At 42.1% G+C, this 19,336-nt stretch overlaps 1 protein-coding gene across 1 annotated transcript in view; it reads left to right on the plus strand.

Moving 5' to 3' along the window:
* The first annotated feature begins 884 nt into the window (after window positions 1-884).
* Window positions 885-19,336, plus strand: part of LOC115145313 (microtubule-associated serine/threonine-protein kinase 2) — a 124,341-nt gene continuing 105,889 nt past the window's right edge. The window contains 3 exon segments of the mRNA XM_065003190.1: window positions 885-1,138; window positions 2,670-2,869; window positions 3,626-3,820. Of these exon segments, the coding sequence (XP_064859262.1) occupies window positions 2,820-2,869; window positions 3,626-3,820 (245 nt within the window). The 5' untranslated portion in view covers window positions 885-1,138; window positions 2,670-2,819.

Below are 19,336 nucleotides of genomic sequence, written 5' to 3' on the forward strand. Positions count from 1 at the left end.
AACAGGCCTGTAGCTTAGCGTCCACAGTGGCTCTGCTCTGCTCTGAAAAGTAACCCAAACACAACACAAAAGTTATATCTTTCATCTCTTATTTGCCACAGTGTCTTTGAAGCCCTCGTGAGAATGTATGCGTTCACTTGACCGGTGAGCAGAGCAGAACAGAGCTAGGAGATTCCAGGCAGCTTTTGGGCCAGTGTTTGGGCCTCCCTTGTGTATCAAGAATGGTCCACCACCCAAAGGACATCCCGCCAACTTGACACAACTGTGGGAAGCATTATGGTCAACATGGGCCTGCATCCCTGTGGAACGATTTCAACACCTTGTCGAGTCCAGGCCCCTGCTACAGCAGCAGTGATAGGAAATGTTAAATATATAGTTTTACTTCACTCATGTCCTCTTGCTCTCATGCTCTCACACACACACACACACACACACACAAAAGTTTCATATCCTGTAGACAGTGGTCATACTTCAGTCCACTAATCAGGCTGGATTAGTTTAGTGATGCTCCAGCGCTAACACTAGCAATAACCATAGCCCCTACTGTAGCTTCTTTGATCCAGACCCATTGTCCCTGTCCCTGACCAGGCATGTGAACTGCGTTTAACCCCTACATAGATAGGCAGGCTCCCTCACCAGGGACACTTGTGTCCCTCTGATTCCACGAACAGAGATTGGGTATTGGAGAGAACAGGGAGATGAGGGGTAGAGAGAGGAGGTGGGGGGCTAGCTAGCCAAAATAAGGCAGGGGCGACAGCTGCACCTCCCACAGGGTCTTGTGATAACATGAGAATGCTCTGTGCCTGCCCGCTGGGCGTGTTAGTGCTGTGTCAGCGTGTTCTGGAGCTGTCTCTCTCTCTCTCTCTCTCTCTCTCTCTCTGTACTCTACCGCTCAGACAACACCAGTGAGAGTGACCGTAGCTCAGGCTGTATGCCCTCTCTCGCTCGCTCTCTCTCTCTCTTTCTCTCTGGCTGAAGATGCAGTGACCAGGGTCAAGCTCTCCATTTGGACACTACTGTTTGACAGTCACAGAGCGCAGTCAAATCTCCAGGACACTGCAGAGGCAGAGGACAAACTGACAAGCCATCCCCAGGATCGGGGCTCTTAGCTTGGGGATACTGCCTGCGGAGGATTTATGTGAGGCTATTCGAACCAATGCTGACCTATACTTGACCTGTGTGTGTGTGTGTGTTCAGAAGACAGGGGGCTGCTTGGAGAGTGTTTCTGAATGGTTTGATGTTGTTATAGCTGGATCAGTGTTTGTTAGAGAGATGGATAGTGTCTATGTGTTAGTGTGTGTGACTCAGCAGCAGTGATAAGCTGTTATGAGCCCTGCTCTGTGTCAGTACAGAGCACTGAGGACACTGTAGCCTAGATACCTGACATTCAGTGCGTTCGGGAAAATATTCAGACCCCTTTACTTAAAAAAAAAAACGTTTTCCACACGTTACAGCCTTATTCTAAAATGGGTTAAATACTTTTTTCCCTCATCAATCGACACACAATACCCCATAATGACAAAGCAGAAACATTTAAAAAATAACTATTCACACCCTTTGCTTTGAGACTCAAAATTGAGCTCAGGTGCATCCTGTTTCCATTGATCATCCTTAAGATGTTTCTACAACTTGATTGGAGTCCACCTGTGGTAAATTCAATTGATTGCACATGATTTGGAAAGGCACACACCTGTCTATAGAAGTTCCCACAGTTGACAGTGTATATCAGAGCAAAAACAAATCCATGAGGTTGATTGAATTGTCTGTAGAGCTACGAGACAGGATTGTGTCAAGGCACAGATCTAGGGAAGGGTACCAAAAAATGTCTGCAGCATTGAAGGTCCGCAAGAACACAGTTGGCTCCATCATCCTTAAATGGAAGAAGTTTGGAATCACCAAGACTCTTAATAGAGCTGGACGCCCGGCCAAACTGAGCTGTCAGGGGAGAAGGGCCCCCTCAGGGTGGTGACCAAGAACTTGATGGTCAGAGTTTATCTGTGGAGATGGGAGAACCTTCCAGAAGGACAACCATCTCTGCATCACTCCACCAATCAGGTTTTTATGGTAGAGTGGCTAGAAGTAAGCCACTCCTCAGTAAAAGGCACATGACAACCCACTTGGAGTTTGCCAAAAGTTACCTAAGTTACCTACTCAATGCCAAGCGTCACGTCTGGAGGAAACCTGGCACAATCCCTACAGTGATGCATGGTGGTGGCAACATGCATGGTGTTTTCAGTGGCAGGGACTGGGAGATTAGTCAGGATTGAGGGAAAGAGGAATGGAGAAAAGTACAGAGAGATCCTTGAGGAAAACCTGCTCCAGAGCGCTCAGGACCTCAGACTGGGGTGAATGTTCACCAATTCAGTTTTTGCTGTGAGATTACGGGGTGTTGTGTGTAGATTGATGAGCAGGGAAAAAAACAATTGAATCCATTTTAGAACAAGGCTGTAACATAATGACAATGTGGAAAAAGTCAAGGGGTCTGAATGCTTTCCGAATGCACTGTGCCTGTCTGTGTACTGCCCAGTCCGCACCCCACGACCTCTTAAGATTGACAGCTTGATTTTGGATTGTGTTACACACACACCATTACTCACTCATACACACAAGTGTGCCTGCACACACACATAGACACACACAGTTACGTATACTCATTGTGTGTTATGAAGGACTGGTCAGTGAGGGCTTTGTAGAGGAGAGGAGGTGAGCGGTCAGCTCATTGGCCAGCATGGCTTTGATGGACAGGTGGCAGAGTCCACTGGAGCGACACTGACTTTCACCCTGAGCCCACCCCTTGCTTTACCGTTGCCATTGGAAACATGATGAAGAGGAGGAAGGAGAGGCCAGGAGCTCCCGACCTGCACATGCAGTAAGACACCCTCACACACACACTGACCACAAAGGGTTAACTGACCCTACTGTATGTGTGTGAGTCTCTGCCCTTTTTGTTGTGGAGCTGTAGTTCTGAGAGTAGAGTGATGGGCCCGGCAGCGTCAGTTTACACCCCCTCCGACACATACAGTGCACACACACAGCCACGGAAACACAGATCAGCACTCAGGCAGAGCGGAAAAACTGGAGGAGAGGTGGAGGGAAAGTGAGGAGGTAAAGAAAGGGGGGAGATTAGGAGGAGAGATTAGAGGAGAGGGAAATCCTACATTCGCAGAGGGGGGGGTAATTTGAATACCAGGTTACTGCCCAGTCATACACATATACACAGTCATACACACACAGCAGGCTGCTGCCAGGGTTATATTCTCACACATTCTGGTCACTCGCCAGGAGGTCCAGACCTGTTTTAGACTAGTCCCATATGGCTCCTCTCTACCCAGCCTGCCAACAGCCCTGCCTTTCCAAGTGTTAACTCCCAAGTCCGTACCAGCCTCAGAGCAGAAGGCTGAGTGATCCACTGCCTGAGTACACAGCCAAGCTTTTGCTTTCTTTATCAAAGCTTGAATGGAATGAAGTTAGGTTAGTTACTAGTCGTACAATAGTTAGTGTTGGTGGTGATTGTGTGGCGATTTTAAACCCCACTGTTGTTTATCAGACAGTACTCTCACCTTCCCGCTATTCTTCCCCTCCATTTCCTCCTTCCTCCCATCTGCCCGTCCGTGGCAAACTGTAGAATCTGGCCGGCCGCTCAGCACCGCTGCCATGGCAACAGCAGCCTCCTGCAGCACCTGCTCTCTCCCACCTCACTCCCTCCCTCCTTCCACACCTCCTCCTCCCAGCCCTCCCTCCTCCTCTACTCCACCTCTGCCCACCCAGAGGGCCCACTGTCAGCCCCTGTCCACCAGGTGGTAAACCCCTTCCTCTGGAGGTAAGACTGGCTGGGTCTGTGTGTCGACTGGTGTTGGTATGGGTAGTACTGGCATGTGTTTATGACCCGGTCCCTTAACTCCGAGAGTAACAGTTCCCTTAAAGGACAACTCCGCCGCTTTTAACATTTGGTTTGTTATTATTAAGTATTTAGTGATATGTTACACAGGTTTAGTGTAATTGTATGATTTCATGCCTATTGACTGTGTAGTGATGAGCTAAACCGGGAACTTGCTTCTCTGTGACGTCTCTGATCACAGAGATGACTAATACAAGAAATTCAATGATCTATATAACTCCTTGCTATATGTTGTTCTGTTTGTCTTTGTCTAATAACATCTGTAAATATTTTATATATATGCTCAAAACCTATAGAATTATATTTCTAGTCAGCTTACTACAATAATTTGCTGTGTTCAAGGCTCAAACTCCCATGATTCCATCACCCACCGAAGTTGCAGCTCCGGCAGCCATTGTGCCCTTTCCAAATAGTCTATATTTTCAGCCTGAGAGACTAGGATTCCGTAATGATTTGGCTGTAAATGCCATAATAAATGTTGTGTTCTTCTAACAGCCTACATGTTGTTTGGACTGTTGTTTAAGGCAGTCACCAAGATGAAATGTAGTTGTTATTGTTGAAACACTATTATTTTAGATGTAGCAGTTGGGCTAGCTAGCATGCTAACTAGATACAGTAACTCTGTGTTATGGTTTGCGTAGGTAGTTAGCATCTAAATTTGAATTATTTTGAAGTGTATTGCAGTTGATTGGTGACAAGGACATGGACATATATTCAGCACGACATTCATGCAAGCATTACAGTATATTTACAACCCAAAAAGTAATGTGAAATGCACTCATAACTTGTGACATAAGCAATATATTTAGACTAAGCTTCGTCTGGGCTTGATAGCCAGCTAGGGAGATGAAATGCACCCTGGGAATCATGGTATGCTGTAGACTTGGGCAACACAGAAGCTTCAAAATGACAAAAACAAGGAATCGTGCAGTATGACTAACAAAAACAATACAACTTCAAAATGTGTATCAATTCTTAAGTAGTGCATAATAATTGGTTAGAACGTGTCAGAATTGTCCTTTAAGACGTGTGTGTACATGTGTCTGTTGAGGAGTGTGAGAGGGAGACAGAGGGAGTGTACTAATACCAAACAAGAAACTAGCTGATAGCACTCTAATGTTAAAGGCCCTCTCATAAAAGGCAATCACATTCTGTGTGTTTAAGACCTTGAGTATGTGTGTTCAGACTAGGTACAGTAAGCATATGTGTGTTTGTAAAGCAGAGTCAGGTTAGTTGTACTCCTGAATCACTACACAAAACCTATTCGTGCAGTAGTGACTATGTAGAGACTTGTAGGGATTGTGTAGTGAATGCACTGCTCAAGATACTCAAGTAGAGTTTTGTTGTCGTGTTCAGTAGGAAAACAGTACTGTTTGAGCATCAGGGTCAGCACACTCTCAAATGTTGTTTTTTTGCCATCATTGTGAGCCTGCCACACACACACACACTATACGATACATGTATTAAACATAAGAATGAGTGTGAGTTTTTGTCACAACCCGGCTCGTGGGAAGTGACAAGGAGCTCTTATAGGACCAGGGCACAAATTATAATAATATAATAATAATCAATAATTTTGCTGTTTATTTAGCAATCTGACATATAAAACTGTATTTGTTCATTGAAAATTGTGAATAACTTACCACAGGTTATTGTGAAGGGTGTGCTTGAAAGGATGGATGCACATAACTCTGTAATGTTGGGTTGTATTGGAGAGAGTCTCAATCTTAAATCATTTTCCACACACAGTCTGAGCCTGTATTTAGTTTTCATGCTAGTGAGGGATTAGAAATCCACTCTCACATAGGTACGTGGTTGCAAAGGTCATCAGTGTCTTAACAGCACGATTTGCCGAGACAGAACCCCTTGTTGCAATTTCGATGAGGCTCTCTTGATCAGATATCGGGAAGTGGACTGGAGGCAGGACATGAAAGGAATAACGAATCCAGTTGTTTGTGTCATCCATTTCGGGAAAGTACCTGCGTAATTGCGTACCCAACTCAATCAGGTGCTTCACTTATATCACATTTGACATTGTCCGTAAGCTTGAGTTCATTTGCACACAAAACAATCATTCAGTGAAGGAAGGACGTGTGTTGTCCTTGTTAATGCAGACAGAGAAGAGCTCCAACTTCTTAATCATAGCCTGAATTTTTTCCCGCACATTGAATATAGTTGCAGAGAGTCGCTGTAATCCTAGATTCAGATCATTCAGGCGAGAAAAAACATCACCCAGATGGGCCAGTCGTGTGAGAAACTCGTCATCATGCAAGCGGTCAGACAAGTGAAAACTATGGTCAGTAAAAAAAACTTTAAGCTCATCTCTCAATTAAAAAAAAAAAACGTGTCAATACTTTGCCCCTTGATAACCAGCGCACTTCTGTATGTTGTAAAAGCGTTAGCAATTGCTTGCACGCTCGTTACCACTCCACTATGTCTCCCTGTCATGGGTTTTGCACCATCAGTACAGATACCAACACATCTTGACCACCAAAGTCACAAAGCTGTCCAGTACTTTACAAATATCTTCTCATGTTGTCCTGGTTTCATGGGTTTTGCAGAAGAGGATGTCTTCCTTAATGGACCCCCCCCATGAACGTAACATATACCAGGAGCTGTGCTAGGCCTGTTGACACATCCAGCTGTAACGCATAGAATTCACTGGCTTGTATGTGAAGCAGTAATTGTTGAAACAAAACATGCCAATTTGAAAGATAAGCCACAGCAGGTTCTTGAGCGAGAATTAAGACGACTTTCGAATATTAAGACATGTATAAAAGCAACAGATACCATTAATAAGAACGGGCTAGAAGCGTATGGTGAGCTACCGAGTGGCTAGGACAAGGCAAGCCCAATACTATTGTGGAGGACTTAGGTCCAAAGTCTCTGTCTGTTGTTCCGTGCTTTCCCCGGTAAGGGGGCAGTAGCTCTTCGGCTGCATCAGATTCACAACTGTCAGTGTCCATGCTAGCTGGGCTAACAACAAATGTAGAATTACTGATGCTAGCTGGGCTGACAACAAATGTAGAATTACTGATGCTAGCTGGGCTAACAACAAACGTAGAATTACTGATGCTAGCAGTGGATGTGCTCGTGGAAGCAGAACAACTTGTTTCGTCGACAGGTGCAGGTGTAGTACTGCTGGTAGTAGCAGTACTACCAGTAGAGCTGGTATGTGTCTCTATGGAACGCAGGCCTTCATTTGTTTAACCATTTATCCCTTTTCGAGCAAACGGAATGAGCAGCAGCTACGTTTGCCTCCATACGGACCGTTAGTGGAATTCCCGCTAGAGAGTAACGGTTAATGTGATTGGATGTTAACTATTTGACTAGGCTACCTGCATTTGACATTGTGTTGCTATTTCACTGAATACTAGATGCTTTAACTTTATTTTTGGCGGTCAAACAAGGATTAAAAAAAACTCACCCAAATGTATAGCCCTGTTGGAAAATATAAATGGACTGTTTGAAAATGTGAATCACATTTGTATTTGGCATACCCCCGACAGCATTGGGGTACATGTACCCCAGTTTGGGAATACCTGGTCTATAGCAATCAGGTAGAGCTTTTTACTACTCAATGCAGGTTGTAAATAAGTATCTATAGCCAGACAAAACAGGAAGTAGTTGGCTGTAGGACAATCCTGAATGTAGTCGTCTTCCGTCCTTTGTCATCCTGTCTGTCGTAGCTATTCTGCTGACACCATCTGTACGTTTGACTTTCCTATATGTTTAATGAATACTTTCATGTCTTTGTTCATTTTTTTTGTGTAACTTTTTTGAACACAAACGACTGCAAGCCAAAACAGTCTTAGCTGTTATCCATTGTCATAGAGATCATTGTTGTCATTGTTGGGGCGGCAGGTAGCCTGGTGGTTAGAGTGTTGGCCTGGTAACTGAAAGGATACTGGATCGAATCCCTGAGCTGACAAGGTCAAAATCTGTCATTCTGCCCATGAGCAAGGCAGTTAACCCACTGTACCCTGGTAGTCATGGAGGGTCAGTCCTTGCATCTAGCTCTGTCTGTTAATCTGAGAGTGGGTACATTTCTCCAGTCCCGTCTCTCAGCTTTTTACCAAAACAGAGGCGGGGCGACCATTTTGTTACTGTTTCATCCGTGGATTTGGCCTTTAGACAGCTGCATATTATCAAGATATCAAAGTGTGACCAACAAAAAGGTAAACGACAGGCCTATAGCATGTAAATATCACGTTTCAATAGTGCTCAAATGATGCCATTCCATAAGTGCAGCATTTATTTTTCAACTGGAATCAATGAGCCCAATCAGTCCTCCATTACAACACAATCATAAACAACAGAGTAGGACTGGCTAATAAAGTCCTTAGTTCTGGGGTTATGCTCAGGTAAAACAATTTGGCTAATCTATACTTTCATATTTCCAAGTCCTACTCTTGAAGATAAATGGGGTATAACATTTATTGGAATGACTGGAATTCTAATAGACTTTGGTTTTTAATGTAAAGATATAATTTACTCATATTATTATATGTAGTAGAAAGTGATGGGTTAGAAGAAGCCTACATAACCAACCCATAAAGTAACATTTAACATCCATATATGTCCAGCTGTGTAAACTTTAACATTGATTTATCCTGCAATGGATGTTGTTCAATTGGTAACATACATTTTTGTATTTTTCTAATGTCTCTTCAGGGGAAAGTGATCTAAAAGTAATGGAATGTAATCAGATTATGTTACTGAGTTTGGGTAATCCAAAAGTTACAATACTGATTACAATTTTGGACAGGTAACTAGTAACTGTAGCGGATTACATTTAGAAAGTAACCTACCCACCACTGCTAATAAGTATGTGTGTTTGTATGCAAATGTACAGTATATTCATATTGGTATTACTTACCCATTCTACTTACCTGTTAACCTGTTGCCAAGGAGGCTCTCAACATAAGAAGACTGGAGGCCGTTGTTTATGAGATTAACATTGTTAACCAAATGTTTTTCTGTGTTGTTCTGTGTTGTCTTTATGTGACCTCTGTTAGCAGATGATTGGTAACGGCTTATAATTGGTTGTATCTTCTGCTTGTCTTTATTTTCTGAAAGGTTATGTGGTGGAGAAATGTGGCTGCAACAAAAAAAAAGAGGACCTGAAGATAGTTAAATCAAAAGCTGAATGAAGACAAGGCCTCAAAGGGATTAAGAGAAAAGTGTAAATATTTAATAGCTATTTAATAATAAAAAAAAATAAAAGTTTTATATTAAACGTGTAACTTCTTCTTTGGTGATACAGCTACAGTCAGAACAATTAGGAAATCAAATGTGCACTAGTCCACTAGTGACACAGTAGTAAAACAACAAGATGTCAACAGTGGTTTTGAGTTGGCAAACAGAAGTGAATGTTTTGGATAGTAATTCAAAAAAAAGGGTTTATGTAGGAAATGAAAAAGTAGCAGGGGAAATTCAGTTGTGATCAGTAGTGACACAACACTACACACACAGATGGCACGGCACTAGTAATTCAATAGGGATTGAGTAGACATACAGCAGTGGCGTGTGGCCATTGTGTAGTCATTCAATAGTGAACATGTAGGAACTGTGTAGGTTTTAAGTTGTAGATACCCAAAATCTCAGTAGGTACACAGTAGTCATTAAGGGAGAATTATGTAGTGATTTAAGTAGGAAATATGTAGTGTTAGTAGTGAGACGTCCCAATTTATCACCCATTACTACATAAATGATTACATAAATCGGTGTTGTGTAGATCAAAGGAGCTGATGTGGACTACAGGAAATGGAGGGAAGAGCACTCCTCCAACATACTCATCGACACACGGCTGTAGTGGAGTGAATCAAGAGCTTCAAGTTCCTCGGTGTCCACAACACTAAGGAATTATCATGGTCCACACACTCCAAGACAGTTGTGAAGAGGGCATGATAACATTTCTTCCCACTCAGGAAGCTAAAAAGATTTGGCATGATCCTCAAAAAGTTCTACAGCTGCACCATTGTGAGTCATCTTGATTGGCTGCATCGCCACTTGGTATGGCAACTGCTTGACATCCAACCGCAAGGCGCTACAGAGGGTAGTCCGCATGGCCCAGTACATTACTAGGGCTGAGATCCCTGCCATCCAGGCGCTCTATGCCAGTCGGTGTCAGAGGAAGGCCCTAAAAATTGTCAGAAACTCCAGCCACCCAAGTTATAGCCTGTTCTCTCTGCTACCTCGCAGCAAGCGGTTCCGATGCACCAAGTCTGGAACCAACAGGACCTTGATCAGCTTCTACCCCTAAGCCATCAGACTGCTAAATGAGTTAGTCCAGGTAGCTATTGGCAGTGGTGGAAAAAGTACCCAATTGTCATACTTGAGTAAAAGTAAATGACTCAAGTAAAAGTGAAGGTCACCCAGTAAAATACTACTTGAGTAAAAGTAAATGACTCAATTAAAAGTGAAGGTCACCCAGTAAAATACTACTTGAGTAAAAGTGAATGACTCAAGTAAAAGTGAAGGTCACCCAGTAAAATACTACTTGAGTAAAAGTAAATGACTCAAGTAAAAGTGAAGGTCACCCAGTAAAATGCTACTTGAGTAAAAGTAAATGACTCAAGTAAAAGTGAATGTCACCCAGTAAAATACTACTTGAGTAAAAGTCCAAAAGTATTTTCTTTTAAATAAAGAATTTGCTTTTAAATATAATTAAGTATCAAAAGTAAATGTAATTTCAAAAATATATTTCAGTAACCAAAGTAAAAGTACAAATAATAAAATGCTCTTAAATTAAGCCAGCCAGAAAGCTTCATTTTCGTGTTTTTTTAAATTTACGGATAGATGGGCACGCTCCAACACTAAGATATAATTTACAAATGAGGCATGTGCTTAGTGAGTCCGCCAGATCAGAGGCAGTAGGGATGACCAGGGATGTTCTCTTGATAAGTGTGTGAATTAGACCGTTTTTCCTGCCTTGCTAAGCGTTAAAAGTGTAACAAGTAGCAAGTAGGGGAGCTCACACAGTATCTGCATTGATCTTTTTTGACTCAAGGCTGTTGCTATTGTTTATTATCCATCCTGTTGCCTAGTTACTTTATCAATACCTATATGTACATATAGGTGGCAGGTAGACTAGTGGTTAGAGCGTTGGACTAGTATCCGGAAGGTGGTTAGATCGAATCCCAGAGCTGACAAGGTAAAAATCTGTTGTTCTGCCCCTGAACAAGGCAGTTAACCCAGTGTTCCTAGGCTGGCATTGTAAATAAGAATTTGTTCTTAACTGACTTGCCTAGGTAAATAAAGGCAGACAGTACCTTTGGAAAGTATTCAGACCCCTTGACTTTTTCCACATTTTGTTGCCTTATTCTAAAATGTATTAAATTGTTTTTTTTTTGTCCTCATCAATCTACACACAATACCCCATAATGACAAAGCAAAACAGGTTTTTAGAAATGTTTTGCTAATTTATTAAAAAATTAAAAAATGAAATATCACATTTACATAAGTATTCAGAATCTTTACTCAGTACTTTGTTGAAGCACCTGTGGCAACGATTACATCTTCGAGTCTTCTTGGTTATGAAGCTACAAGCTTGGTACACCTGTATTTTGGGAGTTTCTCCCATTTTTCTCTACAGATGCTCTCAAGCTCAGTCAGGTAGGATGGAGAGCGTTCCCGCACAGCTATTTTCAGGTCTCTCCAGAGATGTTAGATCGGGTTCAAGTCCGGGCTCTTGCTTGGCCACTCACTTACGTTCAGAGACTCCTGCATTATCTTGGCTGTGTGCTTAGGGTCGTTGTCCTGTTGGAAGGTGAACCTTTGCCCCAGTCTGAGGTCCTGAGCGCTCTAGAGCAGGTTTTCATCAAGGATCTCTCTGTACTTTGCTCCGTTCATCTTTCCCTCGATCCTCACTAGTCTCCAAGTCCCTGCCGAAGAAAAACATCCACACAGCATGATGCTGCCACCACCATGCTTTACCATAGGGATGGTGCCAGGTTTCCTCCAGACGTGATGCTTGGCATTCAGACCAAAGGGGTCAATCTTGGTTTCATCAGACCCTTAGGTGCCTTTTGGCAAACTCCAAGCAGAGTTTGCCAAAAAGCATCACTCTTTTACTGAAGTGGCTTCTGTCTGGCCACTCTACCATAAAGGCCTGATTGGTGGAGTGCTGCAGAGATGGTTGTCCAATTGGAAGGTTCTCCCATCTCCACAGGGGAACTCTAGAGCGCTGCCAGAGTGACCATTGGGTTCTTGGTCACCTCTCTGACCAAGACCCTTTTCCCCAGATTGCTCAGTTTGGCCAGGCGTCCAGCTCTAGGAAGAGTCTTGGTGATTCCAAACTTCTTACTTTTAAGAATGATGGAGGCAACTGTTTTCTTGGGGACCTTCAATGCTGCAGATATTTTGGTACCCTTCCCCAGATCTGTGCCTTGACACAATCCTGTCTCGGAGCTCTACAGACAATTCCTTCGACCTCATGGCTTGGTTTTTGCTCTGACATGCACTGTCAACTGTGGGACCTTATAGAGACAGGTGTGTGCCTTTCCAAATCATGTCCAATCAATTGAATTTACCACAGGTGGACTCCAATCAAGTTGTAGAAACATCTCAAGGATGATCATTGGAAACAGGATGCAGCCGAGCTCAACTTTAAGTCTCATAGCCAAGGGTCTGAATACTTATGTAAATACCGTATTTCTGTTTTTTTACGTTTAATACATTTGCAAACATTTCTTAGAACCTGCTTTCGCATAGTCATTATGGGCTATCGTGTGTAGATTGCTGAGATGTTTTATTTTTGAAATCCGTTTTAGAATACGGCTGTAACGTAACAAAATGTGGCAAAAGTCAAGGGGTCTGAATACTTTCAGACGGCACTGTATAGCCAGTACCACCACTGAGGTATATAATTAAAACCCACCAAAACTAGGGTTATCTGAAATATGAAAATGATCAATAAAGTCAACAGGCAGTCTATTGTTGTGACAAAGATGCGCCGGTGCAGATTGTGAAAATGGTACTTTATATGGATAATATTAAAGTAGGCAGGGTACCCTGTTTTTGTCTGGCAAACCAGATCAAATTAAACAAGCGCTTTCTGGTTACTAATCTGGATATGTGTGCCGCCTTTGTGCGCCGCCTTTGTGCGCCAATGCTGATGACTGGTCAACAATCAAGACACGCAAGTTTCTGAAGCATAGATAAGATGTTTTTAAATCAAGAATTTGCTGAAATGCCATAGGCCTATGTTTGTGACCAGATTGAAGGAGCAAGGATATAAATATAAAATACAAATGGTAGGCTACAAATATGTTTGACAACACAGTACCAGTTAAAAGTTTGGACACACCTACTCATTCAAGGGTTTTTCTTAATTTTTTTTACCATTTTCGACTATTTTCTACATTGTAGAATAATAGTGAAGAAATCAAAACTATGAAATAATAACATAATGACCATCGTTATGTTTCGAGAAAAAAGGGGAGGCTTGCAAGCCGAAGAACAAAATTCCAACCGTGAAGCACGGGTGTGGCAGCATCATGTTGTGGGGGTGCTTTGCTGCAGGAGGGACAGGGGAACTTCACAAGATAGATGGCGACATGAGGGAGGAAAAGTATGTAGATATATTGAAGTCAGGAAGTTAAAGCTTGGTCGCAAATGGGTCTTCCAAATGGACAATGACCCCAAGCATTGTCCATTCTGTAGTTGTGGCAAAATGGTTTAAGGACAACAAAGTCAAGGGTATTGGAGTGGCCATCACAAAGCCCTGACTTGAATCATATAGAAAATGTGTGGGCAGAACTGAAAAAGTGTGTGCGTGCAAGGAGGCCTACAAAACTGACTCACCAGCTCTGTCAGGAGGAATGGGCCAAAATTCACCCAACTTATTGGAGGAAGCTTGTGGAAGGCTACACGAAATGTTTGACCCAATTTAACCAATTTAAAGACAATGCTACCAAATACTAATTGACCCACTGGGAATGTGATGAAAGAAATAAAAGCTGAAATAAATCACTCTCTACTATTATTGTGACATTTCACATTCTTAAAATAAAGGGGTGATCCTAGCTGACCTAAGACGGAATTGTTACTAGGATTAAACGTCAGGAATTGTGAAAAACTGAGTTTAAATGTATTTGGCTAAGGTGTATGTAAACTTCCAATTGTAATAGCACTCCAATTGTAATAGCACTCGCAGCTTTCCAATAAAACAAAATCTGAGACATTTATGATCTGTTTACATATATTTTAGAGGCTATTTAATGTGTTTAAAACCCATATAATCTGTATTTATAATTATATCACAATATTTTAGGTTGACTATAATTCTATTACATAGTTTCTGATGCATAACATGCCTTACTTTTATTTTCCTGCATAAGTAAAAGCAGGAAATGCATCCCCTAAGCCTCTACTGCCATTCATTCCAATTAGACTGGTTTTATATTTCTCCCCGATCAAGAATGTTGTCATTTTTTGCCCATTTCTGTAACTTTAATGCTTGATATTTCCCCTCTTGTAATTTAATAGGATCTCAATGATACTAACCTTATATCCCATAGCAACATTGCATGTAGCGGTCAGGGCCTAACTAGACCACCGACTGCCCTTCTGCAGTACAGACCGCCCATCCAGGACCCATTTACAAAAAAGTTGAAGTACCTTCTTTGACCCTTGGCCCTGGAAATGATGTATGTTCTAAAAATCACACCGTCGAGGCTCACCCTTGACGAGTGAGGGCATCAAAGATGCTGGGTTTAAAGAGAATGTGAGGCGTGTTTCCCAATGAATCCAATGAAATGTGGACAGCAGAAGCTGTTGGGTACCGAGAGAATCAGGACACATGGATGATCACACATCCATTGCTCCTAATTTATTATAGAGGCTGCTTCACTGCTCGCAGACAGGCTGATGCGATGTGGTCAAATTGGTTGCGGTTTGCCGGCATGATCTGCTATCTGTCCATCTTTCTTATGGACTTATATGTGACTCACCACCTGGATTCTGTCTTATGTAGCAACATTTGAATTTCTGTTTTTACATAGTTAAAAGTAGAGAGTCACAGCTACAAAATGGTATATCATACACTGCATTTGAGGAAACAATGGGAAAGTAATTATGCTTTGAAAGTTGATCATCTTGTAAACTCACTTTTGAGAAAACCGTCTTTCAATGTTTTGGTACTAATATTGGAGAGCCCTATTTTGTTTACACCCATTCAGCATTGTTCACACCCTCTTAAGCCTTAGCCCCATCCATCTCTTTAAGGGTTGAGCCAACCATTCTGTACAAACTTGCCGGCTACTTCCAGACATCTAAGAGAGAGAGAACAGTTCACTGATCATTACTCACCCTATCGCTCTATATGTTGTTTCGCGTTCAGAACGCACTTATGTGTATAACGACCCAGCCAGCTAACGTTAGCTAGCTAACAGTATACTTGAAATGAAACCACTTTCTGTCAAAATTAGATGTGTAATATCTGAAAATCTTACCAGTAAACATCATGGTTAGACGCGTCTCCTGTCTGATGCATGGTCTCCATGCATAATTGCCCTTAGTTTGACGATGTAATCAAGACTGGTGCTCCTAAGCTATCATACTCGAATTCCACTGATTTCAAAACTCGGTCCTCCAGAAAGTGGAGAGCATACACATAACGTTAGCTAGTGAGCCAGCTAGCTAACAGTACACTTCAACTTGAAACTTAGGTTTATGCAGTTTTACTACACAATATATATTTTTTAAAAGCCGCGTTCGACCTGATTACCTAAACATACTGACCAATTCCAGTAGACAGACGCGTGCTATATGGTAGACCAATCCAAACTCATCTCTCGGCTTTTCCAGCCCACTCATTATCTCAGCCAATCATGGCTAGCGGGAAGGTTGCTCACTTTTTCTGTGGCTAAACCAACTAGGCTCGTAACTTAACAATTTCATTCCTATTTACAGATGGCATACAAGTTTGATATTAAGGCACATGAATGTTCACATGGTGGAGAAGGCATTTCTGCCCCCAAAAAAAGCATTTTGATAAAAAAAAATATATTTTACGTTCAAACAGCTCTCCTGTGAATTCGTGACTTGCGACATACGCCAAGTTCCTGAATCGATTCACATATGTGAATGCAACCTCAGAATTGCAATTGCGTAATCAACATCAGAATTTAAACTTGCGTTCATTTCACTAAGGCTATATACATTGTTATTTTTCTGGGTCAATCCGACCCTCAACATAAGAGGGTTAATTAAACCTGCATTTACTTGCCATCTACTTGAGTCATTTGGACTACAAAGGAAGGCCACTTCAAAACGTCCATGTCAAACGTATACCTCAGAATGGATAGAGCAAGTCAGCAAACCAAGTTAGCAAACCTTCATAATTACTGGTCTACCAAGCACATGATAATATCCAATAATTTGCCTATACTTGTCAAGATGACAACACGTCACTTCGCTCTGGATTTCATACTTGTACATGTTATCAATGCGTATTCAAAAGTTATCAATCCATAAAATAGATTGTCTGACCTGGCCTACTCAATAGCTATATTCACGTTGACCCTATCAAAAAACTTTTCACCAATTGTATGGCTGCTAATTAAAATAGGTCTTAGTTTTATGAAAATGGTGTTAAACATTTATTTAACTTTCAATCTACGAACATATTTTTCTCTTTGATTTACCTCAATGTTTAAAACGGTAACAAAATGCCACAAGAACAGCAAATTCTAAACATTTCCTTTCTTGAAACCTTATTAAGCCATATGAATAAAGCAGTCATCTAAATCGGTGGTCACCAACCTTTTCTGAGCGAAGGTCACTTCCTGAGTCAAAATGCAAGTAAAGATCTACTGCTAATGACTTAAAGTAAGCCTATGCAACATTAATTATGTAGCAATGAGGTTAATGCAGTAGGCTATTGGCCCAATACATTATAACTGCATATTGGCTATGCTTGAATTACCTTTCCAATGTTATTCTTCTCAGACCATTTTGAAATTATATATATTTTTTTAATGTAGGTATATAATCACACTGTAAATAAATAATTTGTTGTTTTACTTGTGAGCATGGCCTGCAAGGTCTCCCCGCCTCCGCTGAGAAAAGGGAACACAGTCTTCCAGCTGATGGCGAAACTGAAGTCACACGGCATTATTTCTGCCTCATGCACCAAGTCATGTTTTTACTCTTGTGACTAGAGAAAGTGAACTATTTCTCGGTATTAAAAAAGACAAAAGCCGCTAATAATAACAACGCAAGCTTATCGGATCACTTTGCTCTACTCATTCATTGCAGCTGCAGTGCTGGTTGTAGCGCGAGTGGAAGTAAGGAGAACGCGCAACGTATGGCTTATAAACGTGTTGAACAAAGTGTTGACAGTGCTAAATAACCACTTAATTAAGAAATCCAGATCGCCCGGTTGATGACCACTGATCTAAATCATGGAAACCTGCAGATCCTTATTATAAAATGAGACCAAATAGTTTGGTTAATCTAACATGGATACACACCTTAAACAAGGATAGTGTTTTTTATGGCTGTAATTACATCCGTGACACCTAATCAAATTGTGAACATGAACAACCCATACCCTTTACAGTGACCATATCACTGTTCACGGGAATGCAAGAAAAATCCACCCTACTCAATACAAAATGCTACATTACAACTGATGCGTTAGGGCGACTAATCAATCACACAATCTGCTCCAGATCATTGGAATGTGAATCAGAGACATACCCGGCACCTCAGGATATAACCAAGGGATGTGGACGGCAAGTACCCATCCCCTTGCTGTTGGTATATCAGGCTCTTCACTTTCTTTTTCAACACTGCGTTTTCTGACTTTCTCACTTTTATCATTCGAAAGCACTAAACCGAGAGCCATTTATATTTTTCATTTCCACCATCTCTTTTGTAAATACTTCCTCAAACCAGCCTTTCTTAACCATTCCACATATTTTGTCACCTCACAATACTTCAATTACAAACGGGAGCTCACACACTCAATACATATCTGACACCCACACATACAATACACCTCTAGTATTCACACAATTGAACACACCCCTAAAAATGTATGCTACTTCACTCATAAAGCTTCACACTATGTTACGGCTTTCTTCCGTTGAAGGAGAGTCGGACCAAAATGCAGCGCGGTTAGTTCGATACATCGTAAATAAAGAAAAAAACACGAACAATACAAAAACAACAAACGGAAATGAAAACCTAGACAGCCTATCTGGTGACAACTAACACAGAGACAGGAACAATCACCCACGACATACTCAAAGAATATGGCTGCCTAAATATGGTTCCCAATCAGAGACAACGAATAATCACCTGACTCTGATTGAGAACCGCCTCAGGCAGCCATAGACTATGCTAGACACCCCACAAAAACCCCATGACAAAAACGCTCCACAATAACCCATGTCACACCCTGGCCTGACCAAATAAATGAAGACAAACATACATTACTTCGACCAGGGCGTGACACACTAATGGAGTTGGTCCCCCCTTTGCTTCTATAACAGTCTCCACACTTCTGGGAAGGCTTTCCACTAGATGTTGGAACATTGCTGTGGGGACTTGCTTCCATTCAGCCACAAGAGTATTAGTGAGGTCGGGCACTGATGTTGGGCAATTAGGCCTTGCTCGCAGTCGGCGTTCCAATTCATCCCAAAGATGTTCGATAGAGTTGAGGTCAGGGCTCTGTGCAGGCCAGTCAATTTCTTCCCCAAACTGCTGCCACAAAGTTGGAAGCACAGAATCGTCTAGAATGTCATTGTATGCTGTGTGGCGTAACCCGAACCATGAAAAACAGGTCCAGACCATTATTCCTACTCCACCAAACTTTACAGTTGGCACTATGCATTTGGGCAGGTAGCGTTCTCCTGGCATCCACCAAACCCAGATTAGTCTGTTGTACTGCCAGATGGTGAAGCATGATTTATCACTCCAGAGAATGCATTTCCACTGCTCCAGTCCAATGGCGGCAAGCTTTACACCACTCCAGCCGACGCTTGGTATAGCGCATGGGGATCTTAGGCTTGAGTTTGTCTGCTCGGCCATGGAATCCCATTTCACAAAGCTCCCGACAAATAATTATTGTGCTGACATTGCTTCCAGAGGCAGGTTGGCACTCGATAGTGAGTGGACAGACAATTTTTACGTGCTTCAGCACTCGACGGTCCTGTTCTGTGAGATTGTGTGGCCTACCACTTTGCGCCTGAGCTGTTGTTGCTCATAGACTTGCCACTTCACAATAACAGCACTTACAGTTGCCCGGGCAAGGCAGAAATTTGACAAACTGACTTGTTTGAAAGGTGCCATCCTATGACGGTGCCAAGTTGAAAGTTACTGAGCTCTTCAGTAAGGCCATTCTACTGCCAATGTTTGTCTATGGAGATTGCATGACTGTGTGCTCGATTTTATACACCTCTCAGCAACGGGGGTGGCTGAAATAGT

The sequence above is a fragment of the Oncorhynchus nerka genome, linkage group LG17, assembly GCF_034236695.1.
Source record: "Oncorhynchus nerka isolate Pitt River linkage group LG17, Oner_Uvic_2.0, whole genome shotgun sequence".
In the NCBI taxonomy this organism is placed as follows: Eukaryota; Metazoa; Chordata; class Actinopteri; order Salmoniformes; family Salmonidae; genus Oncorhynchus; species Oncorhynchus nerka.